The sequence below is a fragment of the Dermacentor variabilis genome, chromosome 9, assembly GCF_050947875.1.
Source record: "Dermacentor variabilis isolate Ectoservices chromosome 9, ASM5094787v1, whole genome shotgun sequence".
Taxonomy (NCBI): Eukaryota; Metazoa; Arthropoda; class Arachnida; order Ixodida; family Ixodidae; genus Dermacentor; species Dermacentor variabilis.
This window is the reverse complement of record NC_134576.1, coordinates 25,010,426-25,029,027: the sequence shown is the minus strand read 5'-3', so window position 1 is coordinate 25,029,027 and position 18,602 is coordinate 25,010,426. Positions and strand designations below refer to the sequence as shown.

At 50.8% G+C, this 18,602-nt stretch overlaps 2 protein-coding genes across 2 annotated transcripts in view; both read right to left on the bottom strand.

Annotated features, from left to right (window-relative positions):
- The window catches only part of LOC142592561 (uncharacterized), a 45,871-nt gene extending 28,119 nt beyond the window's left edge, over positions 1-17,752 (bottom strand). The window contains exons 1-3 of the mRNA XM_075704079.1: positions 17,532-17,752; positions 17,040-17,203; positions 16,099-16,198 (exon numbers count right to left, since the gene is read on the bottom strand). Coding sequence (XP_075560194.1) covers positions 16,099-16,198; positions 17,040-17,203; positions 17,532-17,709 — 442 coding nt within the window. The 5' untranslated portion in view covers positions 17,710-17,752. The remainder of the gene's footprint in view (positions 1-16,098; positions 16,199-17,039; positions 17,204-17,531) is intronic.
- LOC142557874 (uncharacterized) lies at positions 1,730-5,666 on the bottom strand. Its single transcript, XM_075670087.1, has 3 exons — positions 5,423-5,666; positions 2,994-3,160; positions 1,730-2,165 (listed from the first exon to the last, which is right to left on the bottom strand). Exons 1-3 carry the CDS (start codon positions 5,606-5,608, stop codon positions 1,730-1,732), a joined length of 789 nt encoding a protein of 262 aa, XP_075526202.1. The 5' UTR covers positions 5,609-5,666.
- Positions 17,753-18,602: the final 850 nt, after the last annotated feature.

The window sequence follows — 18,602 nt, the reverse complement described above, 5'->3', positions numbered from 1 at the left end:
GCGCTGTAAGTTTAAGTTCAGAATTATGTTGTTGAATTATGAAGTATTACTGTTAGTCAAGCAAGCTCAATATGTAGTCTGTGCAAAAGTGTGGAGTGTCAGTACAAAGTAACAATTCAAACACATGGCTCTGTAGTTACAGTTCAGTATGAAACGAGGTAAGATTTCTTAGCATTTTTTTCATTTACTAATTTCATTGTGTTAGGACATGTAGAATACTAGTAACTGGCATGCTTACAATGTACATTGTTCTTTTTTAAAATCCAGAAAATTGTTTTACTGGGGCAGAAATTTGCTTTCTTTTGGGCCCGGAAGTAAACATACTATGTTTCTTACATTTGATGTCTAATAAATTTTCTTCACTGTCAGTGTGTGTCTCGTGCATTTTTCCTTTCAGTAAGTAGCACCTGCTCTCGAAGGCGTTTGCTGGCCTCGGAGGCACTGCCGATAAGCTAGGACGACTGTATAAAAGCTTTGCAAGGAGGGGGCCTGTGATCAGCGAAAGGAAAGAAATGAAGACGTGCGGTGACGGGTTCATTCGCCATTGGACCACGTGTGCGCGTGACTTGGTCGATTCAGCGGTGGCCCTGTGCCGTCAATTGGACCACGTGTGGCGAGCCCGTGGCGAAATGCTTCGTGGCGGTACGCCGCGCCTATGCAGCAGCAGACGGAATACCGCAGGCCAAAGTGTCGGACGCCGGCGTTCGCTCCGAGCAGGTGCGACGCCTGCTCGGGTGGCAGCTCACGGACGGCCGAGTTCCCTTGAGCCTTGATCGCCAGCGTTCGACATTTCGGCCTGCGGTGTTCCGTCTGGTGCTGCGTAAGCGCGCGACCCGCGCCACCAAGCATTTCGCTACGTGCTTGCCGCACCTAAACTAAAATGCCTTTAATTCCTTCACAAAACTCCCATTGTACCTCCCAGTCAAATGGGGGTGAAGTGAGCGTATTACGGTACCCCCGTTGTGTGCCCAAATAATGCCCATCAATGGGAGTTTTATCGTACGCCCTTTCAGTGGGAGCAAAAAGATGTACAAAAGGGCATGCGCTAGAGGACAAGCAAAAAATGCCCATCTGGGTGTTTTTTTGTTTACAGTGTGCTTTGGCATCGCCTGTTTCGGGCCCAATAACTGGAACGAGATCCCTGCTTTGGCCTCGCCTGTTTCGGGCACAATGACTGGAATGCGAGGAGGATCCCTAGGCGGTCGCATCGCCGCAGACGCGCCTGGAAACACCTGGCGATGAGTGTTGCGGCGACGACGATCGGGCCAAAATGTCTGCCGCCCCGCCGCAGTCGCGCCGGCAAAACCACGTGTCGCAGGCGAAACGCAACACCGGGGGAGTCTGTACAAGAGTAAGTTGCTGCACTACGTGCTCTCGCCGTAGCATGTTCGTATGTGTCTCTGGAAGACTCGCTTCGTGACCAGTTCGTGGAAGGGGTCGCGTCCCAGCACCTTCGCGAACGCCTTCTTGAGGGCTCGACCCTCTCGTTCCCCCGAGCAGTCGCATTAGCTTCACAAGTCGAACAGGCCAATGAGGACTGAAGTAACCACGTACTCCCAAGAAGATCAACCGAGCAAAGAACGTTTATTACGGGTATCGCGTGCAATATATAGCACACAGCAAGAAAGAGGGGAAGGGACAAATAGAGAGTAAGGGAAGGAAGTGATTACAGCAGGTGCGCCCTGCTTCATAGGCACGTGCGGTGCCATGACGATACAACAGTCTCCTCTTAGGGAGAGAACCTGTCAGGGAGACGTCTCGAACGGGTTGACCTTCGTAGTTCCAGGGTTGTGGTCTCATCCGTCGTATTCGCACTGGCGGTCTTGTCGACGGCTCTGTCGCCTCTGGCTGAGAGACGCGGCTGCACTTGCTCGGAGGCCTGCACCACCACATGCTGTTGCACTTGGTCCAAGTGTCGTCGCATTAGTTCACCCTCCGGTCCCTCGGCAGTCACCATACGAGACCCCTCTGTGGTTTGGACACGTGCTTGAGTCCATGGGTCTCTGAGGCAACCGTAGTTTCGCACCCTAATTGGTTTATTCTTCTGCAAGAAATCATGGGCAAAAGGGTAACTGTAACGCGATGTTTCTGACGGCAACAAGTTATCTAAATCTAATCGGGAGCGTAGCTCACGCCCTATCAGCAGCATAGCCGGCGTTTTTCCGCCCGACAGCGACATTCGTCGGTAGTTGTGCAAGATCCTGGCCAGCCGCGTTTGCATTGATCCTTCCCTGTTTTTCTGCAGGCTTTGTTTTATGGTACGCACCGCTCGTTCCGATTGAGGGTGATATGGTGCAGTGCGCATGTGCTTTATTCCATTCACCGTAGTGAAAGTCTGGAATTCCCGGCTTCAAAAACTGCGGCCCATTATCTGTGACGATCGTGCGCGGCAACCCAAAAGTGCTAAAGAGGGTGCGCAGGGTATCTACGGCCGTCCCAGTTGCGCAAGTTCGCAAGGCACACCTTCCATCCACTTACTGTGGGAATCGACCACAATTAATAGCATGTAGCCATCCACCGGACCCGCAACATCAATGTGCAGACGAGACCACGGCTGCCTGGTTTCCGGCCACGGGACTGGTACCTGGCGTGGAGGCATCGGTGCAGCTTGAACACACAAGTGGCACGTCTTACCGAGGTGCTCAATCTGTTTATCAATGCCAGGATACCAAAGCAGCGAGCGAGCTAGTCTCTTCATCACGGTGATTCCTTGATGTGTCTCATGAATCAGCTGCAACACTGCGTTCCTAGCTGCTTTAGGCACGACGACTTGGTGGCCCCAAAACACCAGGCCTTCTCTCAGTTAGCTCGTCCCTCCGGACTAGGTACGGCTTCAGAGTGACTTGCTTCGCGTTTAAATGCCGAGGCCAGCCTTCCTGCACCCACTTCCGCACCACAAGTAACTCCTCATCTTCGGCCGTATAGCGGGCCAGTTGTTTGGCTGACGACACTACTGTCCAAACAGGCGGTGAGAGGTACGTACTCAGTCATCAGCGCCGTCCTCGTCTCCGGACACTTCCTCGGAAGGAGCTGCCCGTGGCAGGCGGCTGAGTGCATCAGCCGGAACATTCGCCTTGCCTTCCTTGAACTTGATGTAGGAGTAGGTGCTCAACTGGAGGGCCCACCGTTGTATGCGGGCGGCCGCCATGGCTCGAACCGGCTTATCTGGATTGAAAATACTGACTAATGGCTTGTGATCAGTCAGAAGTGTGAATTCCCTACCGAACAAATATGCCCGGAATTCCGCCACTCCAAACACTAATGCCGGGGCTTCCTTTTCAAGCTGCAAATTCTTCCGCTCTGCGTCTGTGAGTATGCGGGAGCGGAAGCCAATGGGTTGCCTCATCCCCTCAGCTGTGCCGTGAGAAAGGACGGCTCGAATGCCGACTGATGAAGCGTCACATTCTAGTACCAACGGTTTGTCCGGGCCGTAATGGGCAAGAAATTCTGCTTTACTTATCAGTGCTTTGACCTCTTGGAACGCCTGCTGCTGGGCAATACCCCACTTCCACTCCGTCCTGGCGCGCAATAGTTCGTACAGAGGTGCCAGGATCGTGGCTGCCTGCGGTAGAAACTTTCGGTAATAGATGACCAGACCCAAAAATGACCTTAACTCGGGCACTCCCGTGGGTGTGCCGACCTCCAGAATAGCCTCAAGATTTTCCCTTTTGGCATGCACGCCCTTATCGTTGATTTTGTAACCCAAAAAATCTACTTCACTCTCACGAAATCTTGACTTCTCCCGATTCAGCCGCACCCCGAACTCGCGGAACCTTCCCAGAACTCGGCGTAAAGTGGCGGCGTCATTCCGCTTTTCTGCAATGATTACGTCGTCCAAATAGACCTGTACTCCGGGCAGTCCTTGCAAAATTGTTTCCATGCGTTGCTGAAATAGCGCTGGCGCAGAGGCTACTCCGAACGGAAGGCGTGTGAAGGAAAAAAGGCCCTTCTGTGTATTCACCGTCGTGAGCAGTTGCGATTCTTCGTCTAACGCAATTTGATTGTAGGCGTCCCGGAGATCGATAGTCGTAAAAACTTCACCGCCATCTAACGTCGCCATGATGTCCTCTATGCACGGGAGAGGATACTGGATCGTATGGCAGGATGGGTTAACAGTAGTTTCGAAATCGCCGCATAAACGAATGTTCCCGTTACGCTTTACCGCCGCCACCACGGGTGCCGCCCACTCCGAGTGTGCGACCGGGGCAAGAATTCCATTTTCAACTAACCGATCAATTTCGACCTCCACTTTTGAGCGCAACGCGTACGGCACCGGCCGCGCCTTACAGAACCGAGGAACAGCATCATCCCGCAATGGCAAACAGGCAGATGGTCCCTTTATGAGCCCTAACTCGGGTCGAAACACGTCGGAAAATTCTTCTAACCAGACTTGAACGCCATTTCCAACTTCACGAATGGCTGCACTCTCACCTTCCTGCGTTGCGCTGAGCACCGGCTCCCCAAGAAGGTCCAGCGATGTCATGACGTCCCGGCCACACAGGTTCGGCCCGGAACAACTCAGCACCGCTAATGTGGCTTTCGTAGTCTTCGAACCCAAGGAAACGTCGAGCTGTAACTGGCCACGCACCGGCAGTGGTCCAAGGAAGCATGACAACTTGAGCGGCGATTCTTGCAGTTTCGGCCAGGCATCTTGATGCTGTACCTAGGTGGGCCAAGTGATGATTGAAACCGGGGACGTGTCCAGCTGCCACGTGTCCAGCTGCATCTTGATCGCTATTCCATGCCAAAGTAGAGTGCACATTATTGCCTTTACGGTGTGAATGTTTCCAACGAAATTATCTGCCATTTCAACGAGGAACGGAGCTTCTGATCCCCGATCGTTGCAGTTTCCTGCACGGCATTAATTTGCTGGTGTGGCCACGTTAACGGTTCCCTCGTTCTGCTGTCTGCTTGTCCGGAACACATCTTGCGAACGTGACCGCGCTCCTGGCACCGGTAGCACTTCGCCAAGTGGAACCGGCAGGTTCTGGGGTCGTGCCCTGTTTTTCCACACCTGAAGCATGGTGGCCGACTTTCACGTCGTGCATACATGTTTCTTAACATGTGTACGCCTTCGTCCTCAGGCGCAATCTTCAACGTCTTCACGTTTTCTTCCGCCATTTCCACTGCTAAGGCGATTTCCTCTGCTTCGCTTCTTGTTAAGGGTGCCTTCGAAAGCAGTTGAAGACGTACCGAGTTGTCTTGCAAGCAACAAACTATACGGTCCCGGAGCATCCTGTCAAGTGAAGTGCCGAAGTTGCAGGTATCCGCCAATTGCCGAATGGCTACAAGGAAATCTGAGTGGCTCTCCTGGCATCTGGTTGCGTGAGAAAAATTTGTAGGATTGGGCTATTTCATTCGGGCTGGGCGAAAAATGCTTCTGCAGTACGTCGAGGGCTTCATTGTACGACAGCTCGCTCACCTTTGTTGGCGCGCAGCGTCCACTAACGACGGCCACCGTGTGAGTGCCCAGCCCTGCTACGAGCAATGCTCGCTTCTTTTCTTCCGTGATGCCGTTGCCTTCGAAGAAAGCTTCTAGCCGCACTAGATATGCCGGCCAGTGGTCCGTAGCTTCCTCGAACTGCGGTGGGCTTGCGTATCCGGCCATGGCTACCGGGGTGTTGCTGGTGGGGCGGCAGGCTTAACCCATCCTCGTCGCCACTGAAGTAACCACGTACTCCCAAGAAGATCAACCGAGCAAAGAACGTTTATTACGGGTATCGCGTGCAATATATAGCACACAGCAAGAAAGAGGCGAAGGGACAAATAGAGAGTAAGGGAAGAAAGTGATTACAGCAGGTGTGCCCAGCTTCATAGGCACGTGCGGTGCCATGACGATACAACAGGGACATTCGAGAATTTGCTTCCGGAAACGTGCAGCGCCCATCAGGGCACTCTCCCTTGGAGCTGTACGACCACAGAGGCACTGGAACCCGCCACCCTCCTTCGCGTAACGACGCGCCCCTGCGTGCACCTCGTACTGCAGCACGACAGCCGCAAACTTGCCTCGTATCTGCGCCCATACAACTAATCGTCTCACTGCTATCGCTCTGGTTCGCGCCAGCACCGTGCCGCATCACCCCGCTGCCCAGCCCAAGGTCAACGTTGCTATCACTGTTGTCTCGTTGGTCACTTCAGCGCGGTACGCAACAAGAAGTGACGGGCCGTCGCGGTTCGTGAGCTTAGCGACCAGACATTGCCCGGCAATGAAACTGACAATGAAGCTGTGAGCATTCTATGTGTGACGGCGTCGCAGGCGCGCCGGGATTCTAGTCGCCGTAGCAGTTGGTCACGCGACCTTAACATTCCTTGTAAACTCGGGATTTCAGTCTCCTTTTTAGCGAGTGATCTTGATAAACATTTTGCCGGACAGCTGCTGTCCGCGTCCCGTGTGAAGCCGTTAGATTATCCAAAAAAGCCTGTTCCAGTGTGAGGATGCTTTCTTTCGAAAGTCGCATACAAGGAACGCAAGACGTCCATTCTGTTTTACGTTGTCTCGCAAGGCACATAGCTTCTGGATGTCGACGCCATTACGGCTCTTAACTTCCAGATTGATGGCTCGTCCCTCCGCTGCCCATGGGATCTACGTCAACTAACAGTGCTACCAACGTACAAGTTCCAGTTCAGGAACCAGTTTCACCTGCACGTCTTCCAGCACAGTTGCGCAATGAATTTCCATGTCTTTTCGACTCCACCCTCGGCCTAGCCAGTGGGTTTGTCCACCGTGTCAAAGTACGGCTCTCGATTCCGCCCGCTGTACCAAAATGTCGCCGCCTTCCTCTTTCACTCCGAGCTCCGGTATCTGAGGAACTTCGTCGGCTAGAGCAGCTGGGTGGGATAGAGCGCCTTAACGCTTCAGAATGGGTGTCTCCGATTGTTGTTCTTCAAAAGGATAAGGGCATTCGTGTCTGTGTCGACTTAGGAGAGCCTAATAAAGCTGTCGTGACGGATAGCTTCCTTCTTCCACACACCGAAGAACTTCTCCACAGTCGCGATGGGGCAACGTATTTTTCCAATCTAGACCTCGCATCGGCCTACTACAAGGTTTTGCTCGATCCTGAAAGTTGTGACTTGACCGCTTTCATAACTCACGATGGCCTCTTCTGCTTCAAACGCGTGTGCTTCGGGTTGGCATCCGCCCCCGCTGCATTTCAACAAATGTCGAAAATCCTTCAAGGATATTCTGGTGTTTTGTTCTATATCGACGACATCATTGTTTTCGGGAAGAGCGAACAGGAACACTTGGCCAACCTGACCGCTGTACTGCGGGGCATTAAGGAAGCAGGGCTCAAGTTGAATGACAAGTGCGCATTTGGCGTACAGGGACTTTCCTTCTTGGGACACAGGATCACACCGCAAGGCATCTCTCCTTTCCCGGAGAGAATTGCTTCCATTATGAATACTCCAGCGCCCGCTGATAGTACTAGTCTACATGCGCTCTTTCCTCGTACTGATTCAGTATTATGCCGCGTTCGTTTCCAGGCTTGCTGACGTGGTAGAACCAATGCGAGCTCTTATCCGGAAGAACCAGCCATTAATATGGAATGATGCTGTAGACGCCAGTTTTGCCCAGGTGAGGTTTCCGCTCTTCCAGCAAAGTTCAAGCACGTGCTTGATGCGTCCCTTCCGGTTGTAGTGTCCACTGACGCCAGTGGCGTAGCCAGAAATTTCGTTCGGGGGGGGGGGGGGGAGGGGAGCTCAAGTTGCAACTCGGCCTCCTCCTTAAAAGGAAGCTTTAGCTGAGGTGCTCCAATCTAAATACATGTAGCCTCCTCCTTAAAAGGAAGCTTTAGCTGAGGTACTCCAATCTAAATACATGTAGAAGGAGAATTCGTATTTCTCGGCAACCACTTCACCAAATTTGACGAGGTTTGTAGCATTTTTTAAAAAAACTGATATTCTAGTGACTGTTTATTTCAAATTTTTCATTTAGGTTGTCAATCCGATATTGAAAATTGGCAAAAATCGCAATTTCAGAAAACGAAACTATCAAGTTTAAAACTCTGTAACTCAACAATGAAAAACGATATCACAATTCCGTGAATTGCATCTAACAGTACATCTACAGCGGACAAAATTGATGTGTTACACATGAATGGTAAAAAATTTAGTATGTAAATACGGCTTTTGCAGAACCCTTGTACAGAACGTACCCAATTGACGTAAGATACAATTTGACACACCAAATTTGTCCGCTTTGATTGTTATAGTAGATGCCGTTTACACAACGGCGATAACTTTTCTTGATGCAGAGCTATTAGTTTGTAAACGTCGTTCTTTTCTTTTTTGAACTTTCGATTTTTTCAAAATATTTTAAACAAAATTCAGACCCTAAATCGAAATTCCGCTTTCAACAGACACTAGAATTCAATTTTCCCTCTCAAATGCAACAAATTTCATTAAAAGCGATTTAGGGGTTACCTTAGAAAAACGTTTCCGCGTTTTACATGTACTTAAATAGGCCGCGTTGGAGCTGGGCCCGAGCTAAAGCTTCCTCTTAAACAATTTGTCGAGCGATCAAATACATGAATAATAACTACATTGCCATTGCCAAAGATGCTGCAAACGAATTATTGAACGCTACGCACTGTCAAAGCAAGTCAATTATTTACTTTTTAATAAAAGAATATACTCGTATGTGCCAAAAGTTGCGCCCAAAATAACTGATATCAATGCTTCCATGTTGTTTGTCGATTTATAAGTAAAGAAAACATCACATGAACTTTAGAACTACATCAGTTCGAAACCTGCAAATCAGTGCATGCCGCTGATATGAAAAGTGTAAAGGCCATGAAATGAACAAGTTGAGGACAAACGTGTTAATGAAACTCTGCCGTTCAAGAGCTCTGTTTACATTTTTGTACACATACAACGACCAGTGAAAAATCTCAATGACGCTGTCATTTGTTCCAATGTATTATGCAGGAGCAGCTGTCATCAGTCGTGTATCGTGAGCAATTGCACCGAAATTATAGTCGTAACAGAGAGCACGTATAAAAAGCAGGAGTTCTGCAAAATATACAAGGGCGATTTAAATGAAAGTGAGCCAGTGCGAATATATGACAAACGGGGTGCTTTATTTAAGAGTAGTCTCATGAGCATTTAGAAAGTTGTCCCATTGACTAACGAGTCGCGTGATTCCCGTCTTGGGACTCCTTGAGCTGCTGCTTCAAAAAGTCTGCAACCGACTCTTTCACGTCATCGTCCGGCACAAATCTGGTTCGCTTGAGTTGTTTTTTCAGTTGCTCCAAAATGTGAAGGTCGCAAGGCGACAGGTCTAAGCTGCATGGCGAATATTGCAGTGTTTCCCACTTGAACTTTGTATTTTTATGCTACCCACATTAGCGACGTAGGGACGGGCATTGTCGTGGAACAAAATGACCTCATTCGTCAATTTTCCACGTCGTTTGTTCTTCATTGCGACACGCAGCCGATCTGGCGTTTCACGATATCAGAAACAATTGATAGTCTCTGAAGCTTTAGCAAATTGTATCAGTTGTGGCCCCTGACGATCAAAAATATGTCAGCACCTTTATGGCGGAAACTAAGGCCTTTGCTTTTTTGGGGGTGGTGAATACGAATGTTTCCACTGTAAGCTTTGCCGTCGCGCATCATGCTCGTAGTAGTGGCACCATGGCTCGTCCCCGATCACTATTGCAGACAAGAAGTCGTCACCCTGACTGTGATACCGGATCAGATGAGTCAAGACAGCGCCAAACCTCTCCGTCCTCTGGCGGTGGTTCAAAATCTTGGGCATCCATTGCGCACACAAGAGCCGATAACCAAGATGTTCATGAATTATAGCGTGAACCGAACCGTGACTGATGATGACACGCTCTGACAGTTCATCGATGTTTATCCTCCGTTCTTGTCTTATCAGCTCATCAACCTTTGCAATTTTTGCGGGGGTGATTGCATGGTGGCTTTGGCCCGGCCTTGGATCGCCTTTGCAACTTCCACGTCCTTCTTTGAACCGCTTGTTCCAACGCTTCACAGTGGCCAATGAAATCCAATGTTCAACGTACACGGCAGCCATACGGCCACAAATTTCTGTTTAGGAAACACCTTCAGCTGTCGAAACCTCACGGCACCACGCTGCTCAAGTTACGGAGCGTCCATTACATCACGCAACCGTGTTCAACCCAGTGTATGAGGGCATTAAAGAACATTTATCCTCACACCTGCTTGTCACTTTTATAAATAAGAGATGCCTCTGTGCCACGTGCATGCCTCGCAGATAATGAACCGAACCATTATTGCGCAGGGTGGGTTGGCTCAGTTTAATTTGACTCGCCCTCGTACATCAAAAATGCGAAGATCCAATGGAATATACAAATTCGGAGATACAGCTTGATATAAGGCAGAAAAGTGTCACCGGAAACAAAGTTCACTGCACCTATACACAAAACCTCGCCACAAGATATTGAAATATACGTATAAGTCTCCAATAAATCTACATATCTAAGGAAAAAAAAAATCACTTTACAGAATGCGTCAAACAAGGCAAACAAACATGTTGCTTAATCGCAGATTCACAGACCCCTGGATCCCGCCCCCATTCCATCCTCGATGTATCGCGCTCGACGGAAGGCGGCATGCTTCCTTCTCGCTTTTTTACTTTGCACACACAAGACTGAGCCGCCATCGTTGGTTCTCCCACGCCGCCCCCCTTCCTACGCTTTCACTCGCACATACAGCATGCGGCGCGTGGTCACGATGTTATCGCCCTCGGACTTCAACGGGACATGAAGACCACGGCGACGGCAGGAATGCGCCTGGAGTTCGATATAATTTCTATCGCAATAATATAGTAAGAGTATCCGGTAACTGAAGCGTCCCGTGGCCCATTACTTCCTGCAAAAAAAGTAACAAAGTCGATCTTTCACCATGCGCCGCGACCATGTCTTTCTGTCTTTTGTGGGGCGGCAACACGGAACTGAAAAAAAAAAAAGAAACGCGAAGGAAAGCATGTTGGCCACAATCGAATGCCTACTTTGGGCACCTAGTTTGGCTACCGAAGGAATATCGAAAAAAACGTGAAACGCTTGGTCCACCGACAACCATTCGCATATTGCTCTGTATCCTACACCGGCGAGACAAGATTTTCCAGAGAGATTGCGCTCAAGCGAACGCGGTGCAATCCGTCGAGTCCCCACAGCGATGGCGGCGAGCGACCATTGTTTCTTTTTCTGATCTGCTAGATAGAAAGCGTCCAAAACTCTGCCAGGCGAAAATCTACTCGGCCAGAGAAAACCGAACGCGCACCGAAGTGCGCCGCGCTGGGGTCGGGGCAACACCAGAAAAACGCATGCGCTCTGGCTGGCTCTGGCAGCCCGCGGGTGGGGTAGCGAGAACAAAAAAAATTGAAGAGGCTCAGTGTGTCCTCGCGAATAAAAGTTGTGGTCTCCGCCTATATAGCGGTGCTCCGCCGGGAGTCACCTAGACCAACCACCGCGCGGGTCCGAGGATCCGAGCCCTTCAGGGGGACGATCAGCTCAGCCGCGTGTGTTTCGTGTACCCGAAGCGGACGCTCGTTCGGTCTCCTCTGGGAGCGAAACAGAGCGCCGCAAGGAGAAGGCCCGGAGTACAAGGAAGGCGTTTAATATACGACCACCTTGGCGTTCAGGATATCTGCTACACCCGTATCGGCGCGGGGCTCGTGAGCCGACGCTCCCGCAAGTCAAGGGGTGACACTCAGTATCTCAAAAACGCGGTAGCACGCCGCTATACGGGAGGACGGCTCCCAACGACCGTGCTACCAGGGCAACGTTCTTTCAGCTCGGGGTAGCCTCCGAGGGCGACTCGGCGCAGTACGACCGCGCACGTCAAGTGAGCCGCGTCTCTTTGGCGTAGCCTTCAGAACAGGAGCAGCGAATAGGTACGCAACCGCCTCGGGTCGAGGACCTTCGGCGAGACCGGCCAACCAAAGGGATGACCGGGAGAATCGGAAGTCAGTACGCACCGTTTCGCTGTCCGAGAGCTTCTCCCCGCGTTGCCGCTCCTCTGTCGACTTGAGTCGCCAGGCGAGAGGGAACGCGGGTTCCCACCCAAACAGACCAATCGGGTGAGCCCCTGGACCGTTCGGGAGCGGACGGCAGCAAGTGTTTTACGGTCCCGCTGCCGTTCGGCGCCCTCGGAGGAATGAGAGAGAGGGAAAGCGGTGGACCGCGCGCGCGAAGTTCGAAAGCGACCTCGCCGCGCTCGGGTCCTATGCCCAAAATGTGCTGCGCTATGGCGCTGCAACGAAATGGGCTACGCAGTCCCCACAAAGTCAAAATAGAAACAATAAATAAGAACGTAGTTACATTTGCTGGCTTTACTGTCTTGACATAAATTCTTTCGTGTAAGCGAAAAAAAAATGTTGATATTTTTTTTGTGACATGACGGCACAAATGAACCGCCACAACGCTTCGTCTCATAGGACCTCGCTGTGTGCTTTGTCAACTTGTCTGACAGTATGTTGATTTGGCTTGCCTCGTTGTATGTTTCGATGTACGACGTTAGAAAAATCAATGCACCTTTGGCATAAAATGTTTATAACTTATTAAACTCACAAAGTTCCGCAATTGAAGATCTAAAAATGCCAATGCAGCTTTCACATCAAAAGTTTATAAGAACTTTAAACCCATTAAGTTTCGGAGTTGACATCCATGCACTCCGCAGATTCCGCGGCCTCCGCGAGATGCCGTGGCGAGCCCGTTCGCCATCAACACGCCCTTGAAATTTTGTGCTCGGAACAGTCTGCTTGCGTTATGTGACTCCCGGTGCATGGGCGTTTCCGCGAAATCGAGCCCAAGTTCGCATTATTCGCGGTGAAAATTTTTTTTCGAGCGTCAAAAATACATTCTAGAGAAAATCGAGAGTGACTTCCGGCGCCGGGGGTTGCTTTGGTCGGCGGTGCATGGACAGCACGAAAAAATTTCGGGGGGGCCTGAAGCCACATAAGCCCCCCCCCCCCTCCCCTGGCTACGCCCCTGACTGACGCGTCCGACTGCGGACTGGGTGATGTTCTCGAGCAGGTGGATGGCTACAGGCTGCTAAATGTTGCCTTTGCTTCCCGCACACTTTCACCTGCAGAGAAGAAATACGGAGTTGGAGAGCGTGATGTGCTGGCATGTGTTTGGGCCTGTAAGCATTGGCATGCATACTTTTGGGGACGGCATTTTACGTTGCGCACGGACCACCAAGCTTTGGTCTCGCTGCTCCCTTCTCAAGGCACTGGGCGCCGCCCCCGTCGCATTGCACGCTGGTCGGAACGGCTGCTTCGCTACAATTATAAAGTATCGGAAGGGGTCTAAAAATCAGGTGGCCGATGCCCTTTCCCACCTTCCAGTTCCGTCTCCGCAGGAAAATCTCATTTGATGAGGTTGTGTCCTTTGTTGAGTTACCGTGTCTCACCAAAGATCAGTTTCAACAGGCCCTTCGTCAAGACTTCATGTTAGAACAAGTCAAGATCTATGTCGCCACATCTTGGCCAGCACATAAGACGCTCTCGGGCGAACTTCAGCCCTTCTTCTTGGTACGTGAAGAATTGTCACTCGTCGACAATCTGCTCCTGCGCGGCGAACGAATCGTCGTTCCCTTAAGTCTCTCACGCCGCAGGTAACCGCTGCTGCCCATGAAGCTCACCCTGGTATAGTTCGAACAAAAGCTCGACTACGAGAACGGTTCTGGTGGCCAGGCGTGGACAGTCAAGTGGAGCTTTCCATCCAGAACTGCAGCATATGCCAGACGGCTGACAAAAGTACCCAGATTGCTGCTACCCCCTAGCAGCCAGTACACCTGCCAGAGCGTCCTGGCACAGGCTATAGAGAGCCCCCCATGACTGCAGATACGCCATTACGCTCATCGACTGTTTTTCCAAATGGCCAGATGTTAAATTCTGCAGTGAAGTTTCATCCCGCACCGTCATAAACATTTTGCTTCACGTGTTCTCCTGTGAAGGCTATCCGGACGTAGTTGTCTGCGACAATAGGCCCCAGTTCTTATTTATGGAGTTCATTGAGTTCCTCAAAGATCGCGCCATCCGCCTTGTACACTCTCCCGTTTACTACCCCTAAGCGAACGGACTTGTCGAGCGGTTTAACCGGGTCTTCAAGAATTTTGTGCAGGTCGCCATGCTGGAACAGCGTCCGCTTCGCCAAGCAGTAACCGAATATTTGGGCATATATCGCTGCACGCCACATGCCGCTACCGGAGTTGCACCGTCTGTTCTCCTACACGGACGGTGACCGAGAACACGCTTTGACGTTGTGGGTCACCCGTCACCAGCTTTCTTCAGCAATCATGTTTCCGAACTTCATCGTCTGCGCCAACGAGTTAAGAGCAAGCAAAACAAAGAGTACACAGACCATCGCAGGGCCGCGAAGAAGACAAGTGTCTGTTGGTGATTACGTAAGAATTAAAAAAAAAACTGGAATATCGGTTAAGGGAGACCTCTCGTTTAGCCACCCGAGGAACGTAATCCGTCGGCAAGGTCCATCAACGTTTCGGCATGATGATGGACGAACCTGGAACGCGTCGCAGCTATCCAGGGTACCCGCAGCTTCAGCCACATGGAATCTGCAGCATAATGCTGTTTCCGAACCCGTGACTCCGTCGTTGGCACCTCAGCAACACAACGATTACGCCTCAACAGCTTGACCAGAAGCCTCACCAGCTACGCCCACGCTACAAGCTTCAGCGCCAGCTGTGTCGGATGACCGTGTGCTTCAACGTCGGGTCCAATCACCGAGGAACAGAAGGCCTCCAGATCGATACCGGGACCACATGTAGCTTGTGTGCTACGTGCAGACGGGTGCAGAGCCAGAGAACTTGAGTGCTGCATGAACTGTGTGCAGACGGTTGCGTGTCTCTGCGAGCGTTCTTTTTTTTTTTGCATTGCCTGTCCTGGGCCGTGCTGTATAGTTATTCCATACAGCATTATAGTGATGAACACGTGACATGTATGGTTGAAGATATTTGTAATTTTTTGTAAATACTGTATAGCAATACTAATATACTAATTATTAGTTATCGTGTTCTTGCAAGTAAGGAGGGGAATATGTCTATCAGTTTCTGTTTGCCCTTACACGCAGCCAGTGGCGCCAGTGTCGCCACCTGTATATGTACATGCCTCTGAATAAAGAGGGGCTAGTTCCGCTGCGGCCATGACTGTCTTCGTGGTTCCTCTGCGGCTTCCGCCGAAATACAACAGAGACCATAAAACTCTGGTTACACTTGTAGACTCGTGCTATACTCGCGCGCGTACTACAGCATGTGCGCCGCCATGCATGTGGGACGATGCGAGCACCGCTCGTTAGCGTGGGCTTTCTTTACTTCGTAATACGCATAGAATAAAGCAAGTGTCTAATAATATGCTAACTGCAATTTAAAGCAGTAATTATACCGTACTTAGTGACAGTCGACTTAAGCAAATTAATCTCTTTACTACATTTCGAAGTATCAAGATTTCACCGCCAGGCCTCGCCACTTACTGGTTTTTCTGGCTTCTCTGCCAATTTAAAATTATATCTCCTACTTAAATCTTGAACAGCATGCTGGATTCTACCACTATAAATCATGGTCATTTCATTTCCATCAACGTCTCGCACAACACATTCCGACCAGTTGTCAGTCCCTTTAAGCACAGTCCAAAATACAATGAACACTCCAAACTTCAGGTACCAGAAATCATCTGAGGCACTTGCATCACTGCTTCCAAGGTTGGAAGATGGCTTCTTTTTAATAGTTACGGTGTTCGCGATTCCCTGTGCGTCGAATGAACCCCAACGCAAACCGCTATTCTTAGAACGTGCCTGAACCCGAACAAAACCTAAACAAAAAAGAAAATGATAACGGTTACCACCTCGCCACACCGGGGACTCAATAGATAAGCCATTCGTCCAAATAGTCAACACGAACACATGATTTGTTCACGTTGTGAAATCGTACCGACAAGCCCAGCTCTCACTCATAATGAAGCCAGATCCAAATAGCGTCGCGATAAGAATTAGTACGGTCGTGTAATGTATTTTTGACGTCTTCTCTCTTAGCGTCTGCACGTACGTTGTGCGCGATGCTTGGAATGCAAACGGTAGTATAGTGTAGAGTACTTACAGCGGACTGATGACTTCCTGCTGGTTCCGGTGGCGGTGTTTTCGCTTGTTGGTGCGCAAGCCTCGGAGGTCTCTCCTAGCTCGGCGCCTGGCTTCGCGTCCTGCGTTGCGAATAAGCTCGCTGCCGGTTTTCCGCTGCACGCGACGGGCTCCCACGTGCGCCTTTTCTACGCCCCGCGCAGCGACTAAACGGCCGTCCCATTAACGAGGTCGCAGATTGGATTCCCGGCCGCGTCTCGGTGGAGGCCAGAGCAAGGACGCCCGCGTGCTCTTTAGATTTAGCTGCCGACGTGGTTAAAGAACACCACGTGGTAACACTATTCCTGAGATGGAATAGTATTACCGCTGAGAATATTATGAGAAGTCAACACATAGATACGCAATAAAGTGGATGGGGAAACGGCGTCGCGGTATAGCTCAATCGGTGAGCATCGCGCGCGTAGTGCGAAGACGTGGGATCGTTCCCCACCTGCGGCAGGTCGTTTTTTTCATCCACTTTCATTTCCATTAAATTATAATTTCTTCAACTGAATTAATAAGTAAAAGTCATTTCCCCTATGTTGTCCTTGATGTCTTTGTTTGTTGGCTTCTCATGATATGAGCTATATTATATAGCCACACGTGGCAGACGATCCCATATTTACCCGTGCGACGCTCTACCTCAGCGGTCGAATCGAGCTAGTCGGTACGTCTGGGAACACGAAGTGCGCGAAAAAATAAATCATTGCGCGTCTGTGCGTTCCCCTCGGTCCAGCGTTCCGATAGTCCACCATCGAGACACCGTCCGCCTCCTCGGGTATTTGAGCGTGTGTACAGGTTCGCCCTGGGAGCGTCGGGGGGCGCCACCGACAGTTAATTACCGCTGTGCTTTGCCTGGTTTTGTTGTCCGTCGGCTTCGCACAGCTCAAGCTGGGGTGCCGTGCACTTTAACCATCACTGTACCTTGTTCGCGCAGGCAGGCGTTTGCAACCTCTTGACTGGCATGGACAAGGACAGCCTCCGGACCACGCGACGGAAGGCCGAGGAACGCCTGGTCGCCGACGATGAAAAGCGCTCGCCCTCTTGCGGCCGCTGGCGCTCCGTCGACGCCGGAGTTTTCTCTGTGTCTGCAATAACGTGCCGACAAATGCAACGGATTATTTCAAAACGCGACCATTTCCTTTCTTACGACAGCCATGCCCCGCGGTTCTCGCAATTGCTCTTTTCGTTCGAGCGAATAGCTTTCCTCGACCCTTTCGCCGCCCTTTCTCGTGGTGGTCAAAGGGCGCGTGCTCTTCCGCAACCGAGATGCTGGGCGCATTCGTCGGCGCAACTACACGCACGCGGTTTTCGAGCGACGAGCTTGGCCGTCGCGGAGGGCGCATCGCCGGCGTCGCTTGTCGCGACGCCAGTTTCTGCAGAAAACTTCGCTTGTCGCCCGCAACTCTGACTTACCTCGGTTGCCGCGCGATCGCGCAGCAACATGGTAGCAACCAGCACACCTGCTTCGATCTGAAGCCGCTCTTGCTGCTTGCCCTCCGTCGCGATAGCAAGAAATAAGCAGCACGGTAGTCGCACTCCACGCCGACGCTCGGGCCGCTGGAGGCGACGCATGTGATAGAGCGGTTCGCATCCACCGATAGTACGGATAGGCCGGTAGAAGGATGCGTTCTCCAGGCAATGAAACGACAAACACTAGCTAGATATCCTCGCCGCAATAAATATGTGCATTCAGGCCGATTATATTTTTAAACATCGACAGTCATCCGGCTTCTAGACAGTTTTCCTTTTTATGTTACGAATCATATGTCGTCGTCTTCTCAACCTTAGTATTGTTTCTCTGTAATAAGATTTTTATTACGGCATTAGTACAGAGCGAAAAAGAAATTAAGGTCCAAACGGTCTAAATCCAAGAAAACTAAACGAACAAGTGTACAGAGCTACGTAAATAATTTAGCACGATCATTTATTTCTACGAACGAGTTTCGGTTTCGGCAGTAGCACGCGCCGTGAGGCCATAATAGATTACTGAGGCTGTGGCGCACTAGCGCAGCTAGAGAAATATTCCTACAGCATCCATCTCACTACGAACGTCAATGATAATGTTAATGCGATTAGCACTGAAGCCGTGTAGCAGTCCACCGTATTGCCGCCACTAAAACGCGTCACGTATGGGGCGCGTATGCAGCGGGTTCATCCTTCGCGCTTCCCACTGAACACGCTGCGCCATCTAACGGCGCCGCCGAGAAATCTGCGCGTGGAACCATGGCCTCTGAGAGTGCACACGCTGGTAGGTTTCGCCCCGGCAGTCACATTCAGTGAACTCGATCCCAGAATTGTTGACTCGTTTGCTGCACATCCAGTAGCACATATACTCAATGAGCCAAGTTAGCGAGAGGTTGATTGAAGAGCGGCACATGCCCGGTGCATCACGGGGCAGCTCGCTAAAGCGTTGCTGTGAAAGACGAAAAGCGGCGCATGCGCAGTGCGCATGCGCAAGCCTGCTAATGCGTCGGCTTGCTGTTC

Excerpts from the sequence above, each read along its gene's own strand:
- LOC142557874 (XM_075670087.1), bottom strand. The coding sequence starts at position 5,608 with ATGGCCGGATACGCAAGCCCACCGCAGTTCGAGGAAGCTACGGACCAC. Across the intron at positions 3,161-5,422 it reads GACGCTGCGCGCCAACAAAG|CCGGTTCGAGCCATGGCGGC; the intron begins GTGAGCGAGCTG and ends AATCCAGATAAG. Across the intron at positions 2,166-2,993 it reads TCCGGAGACGAGGACGGCGC|CGGAAAAACGCCGGCTATGC; the intron begins TGATGACTGAGT and ends GTCGCTGTCGGG.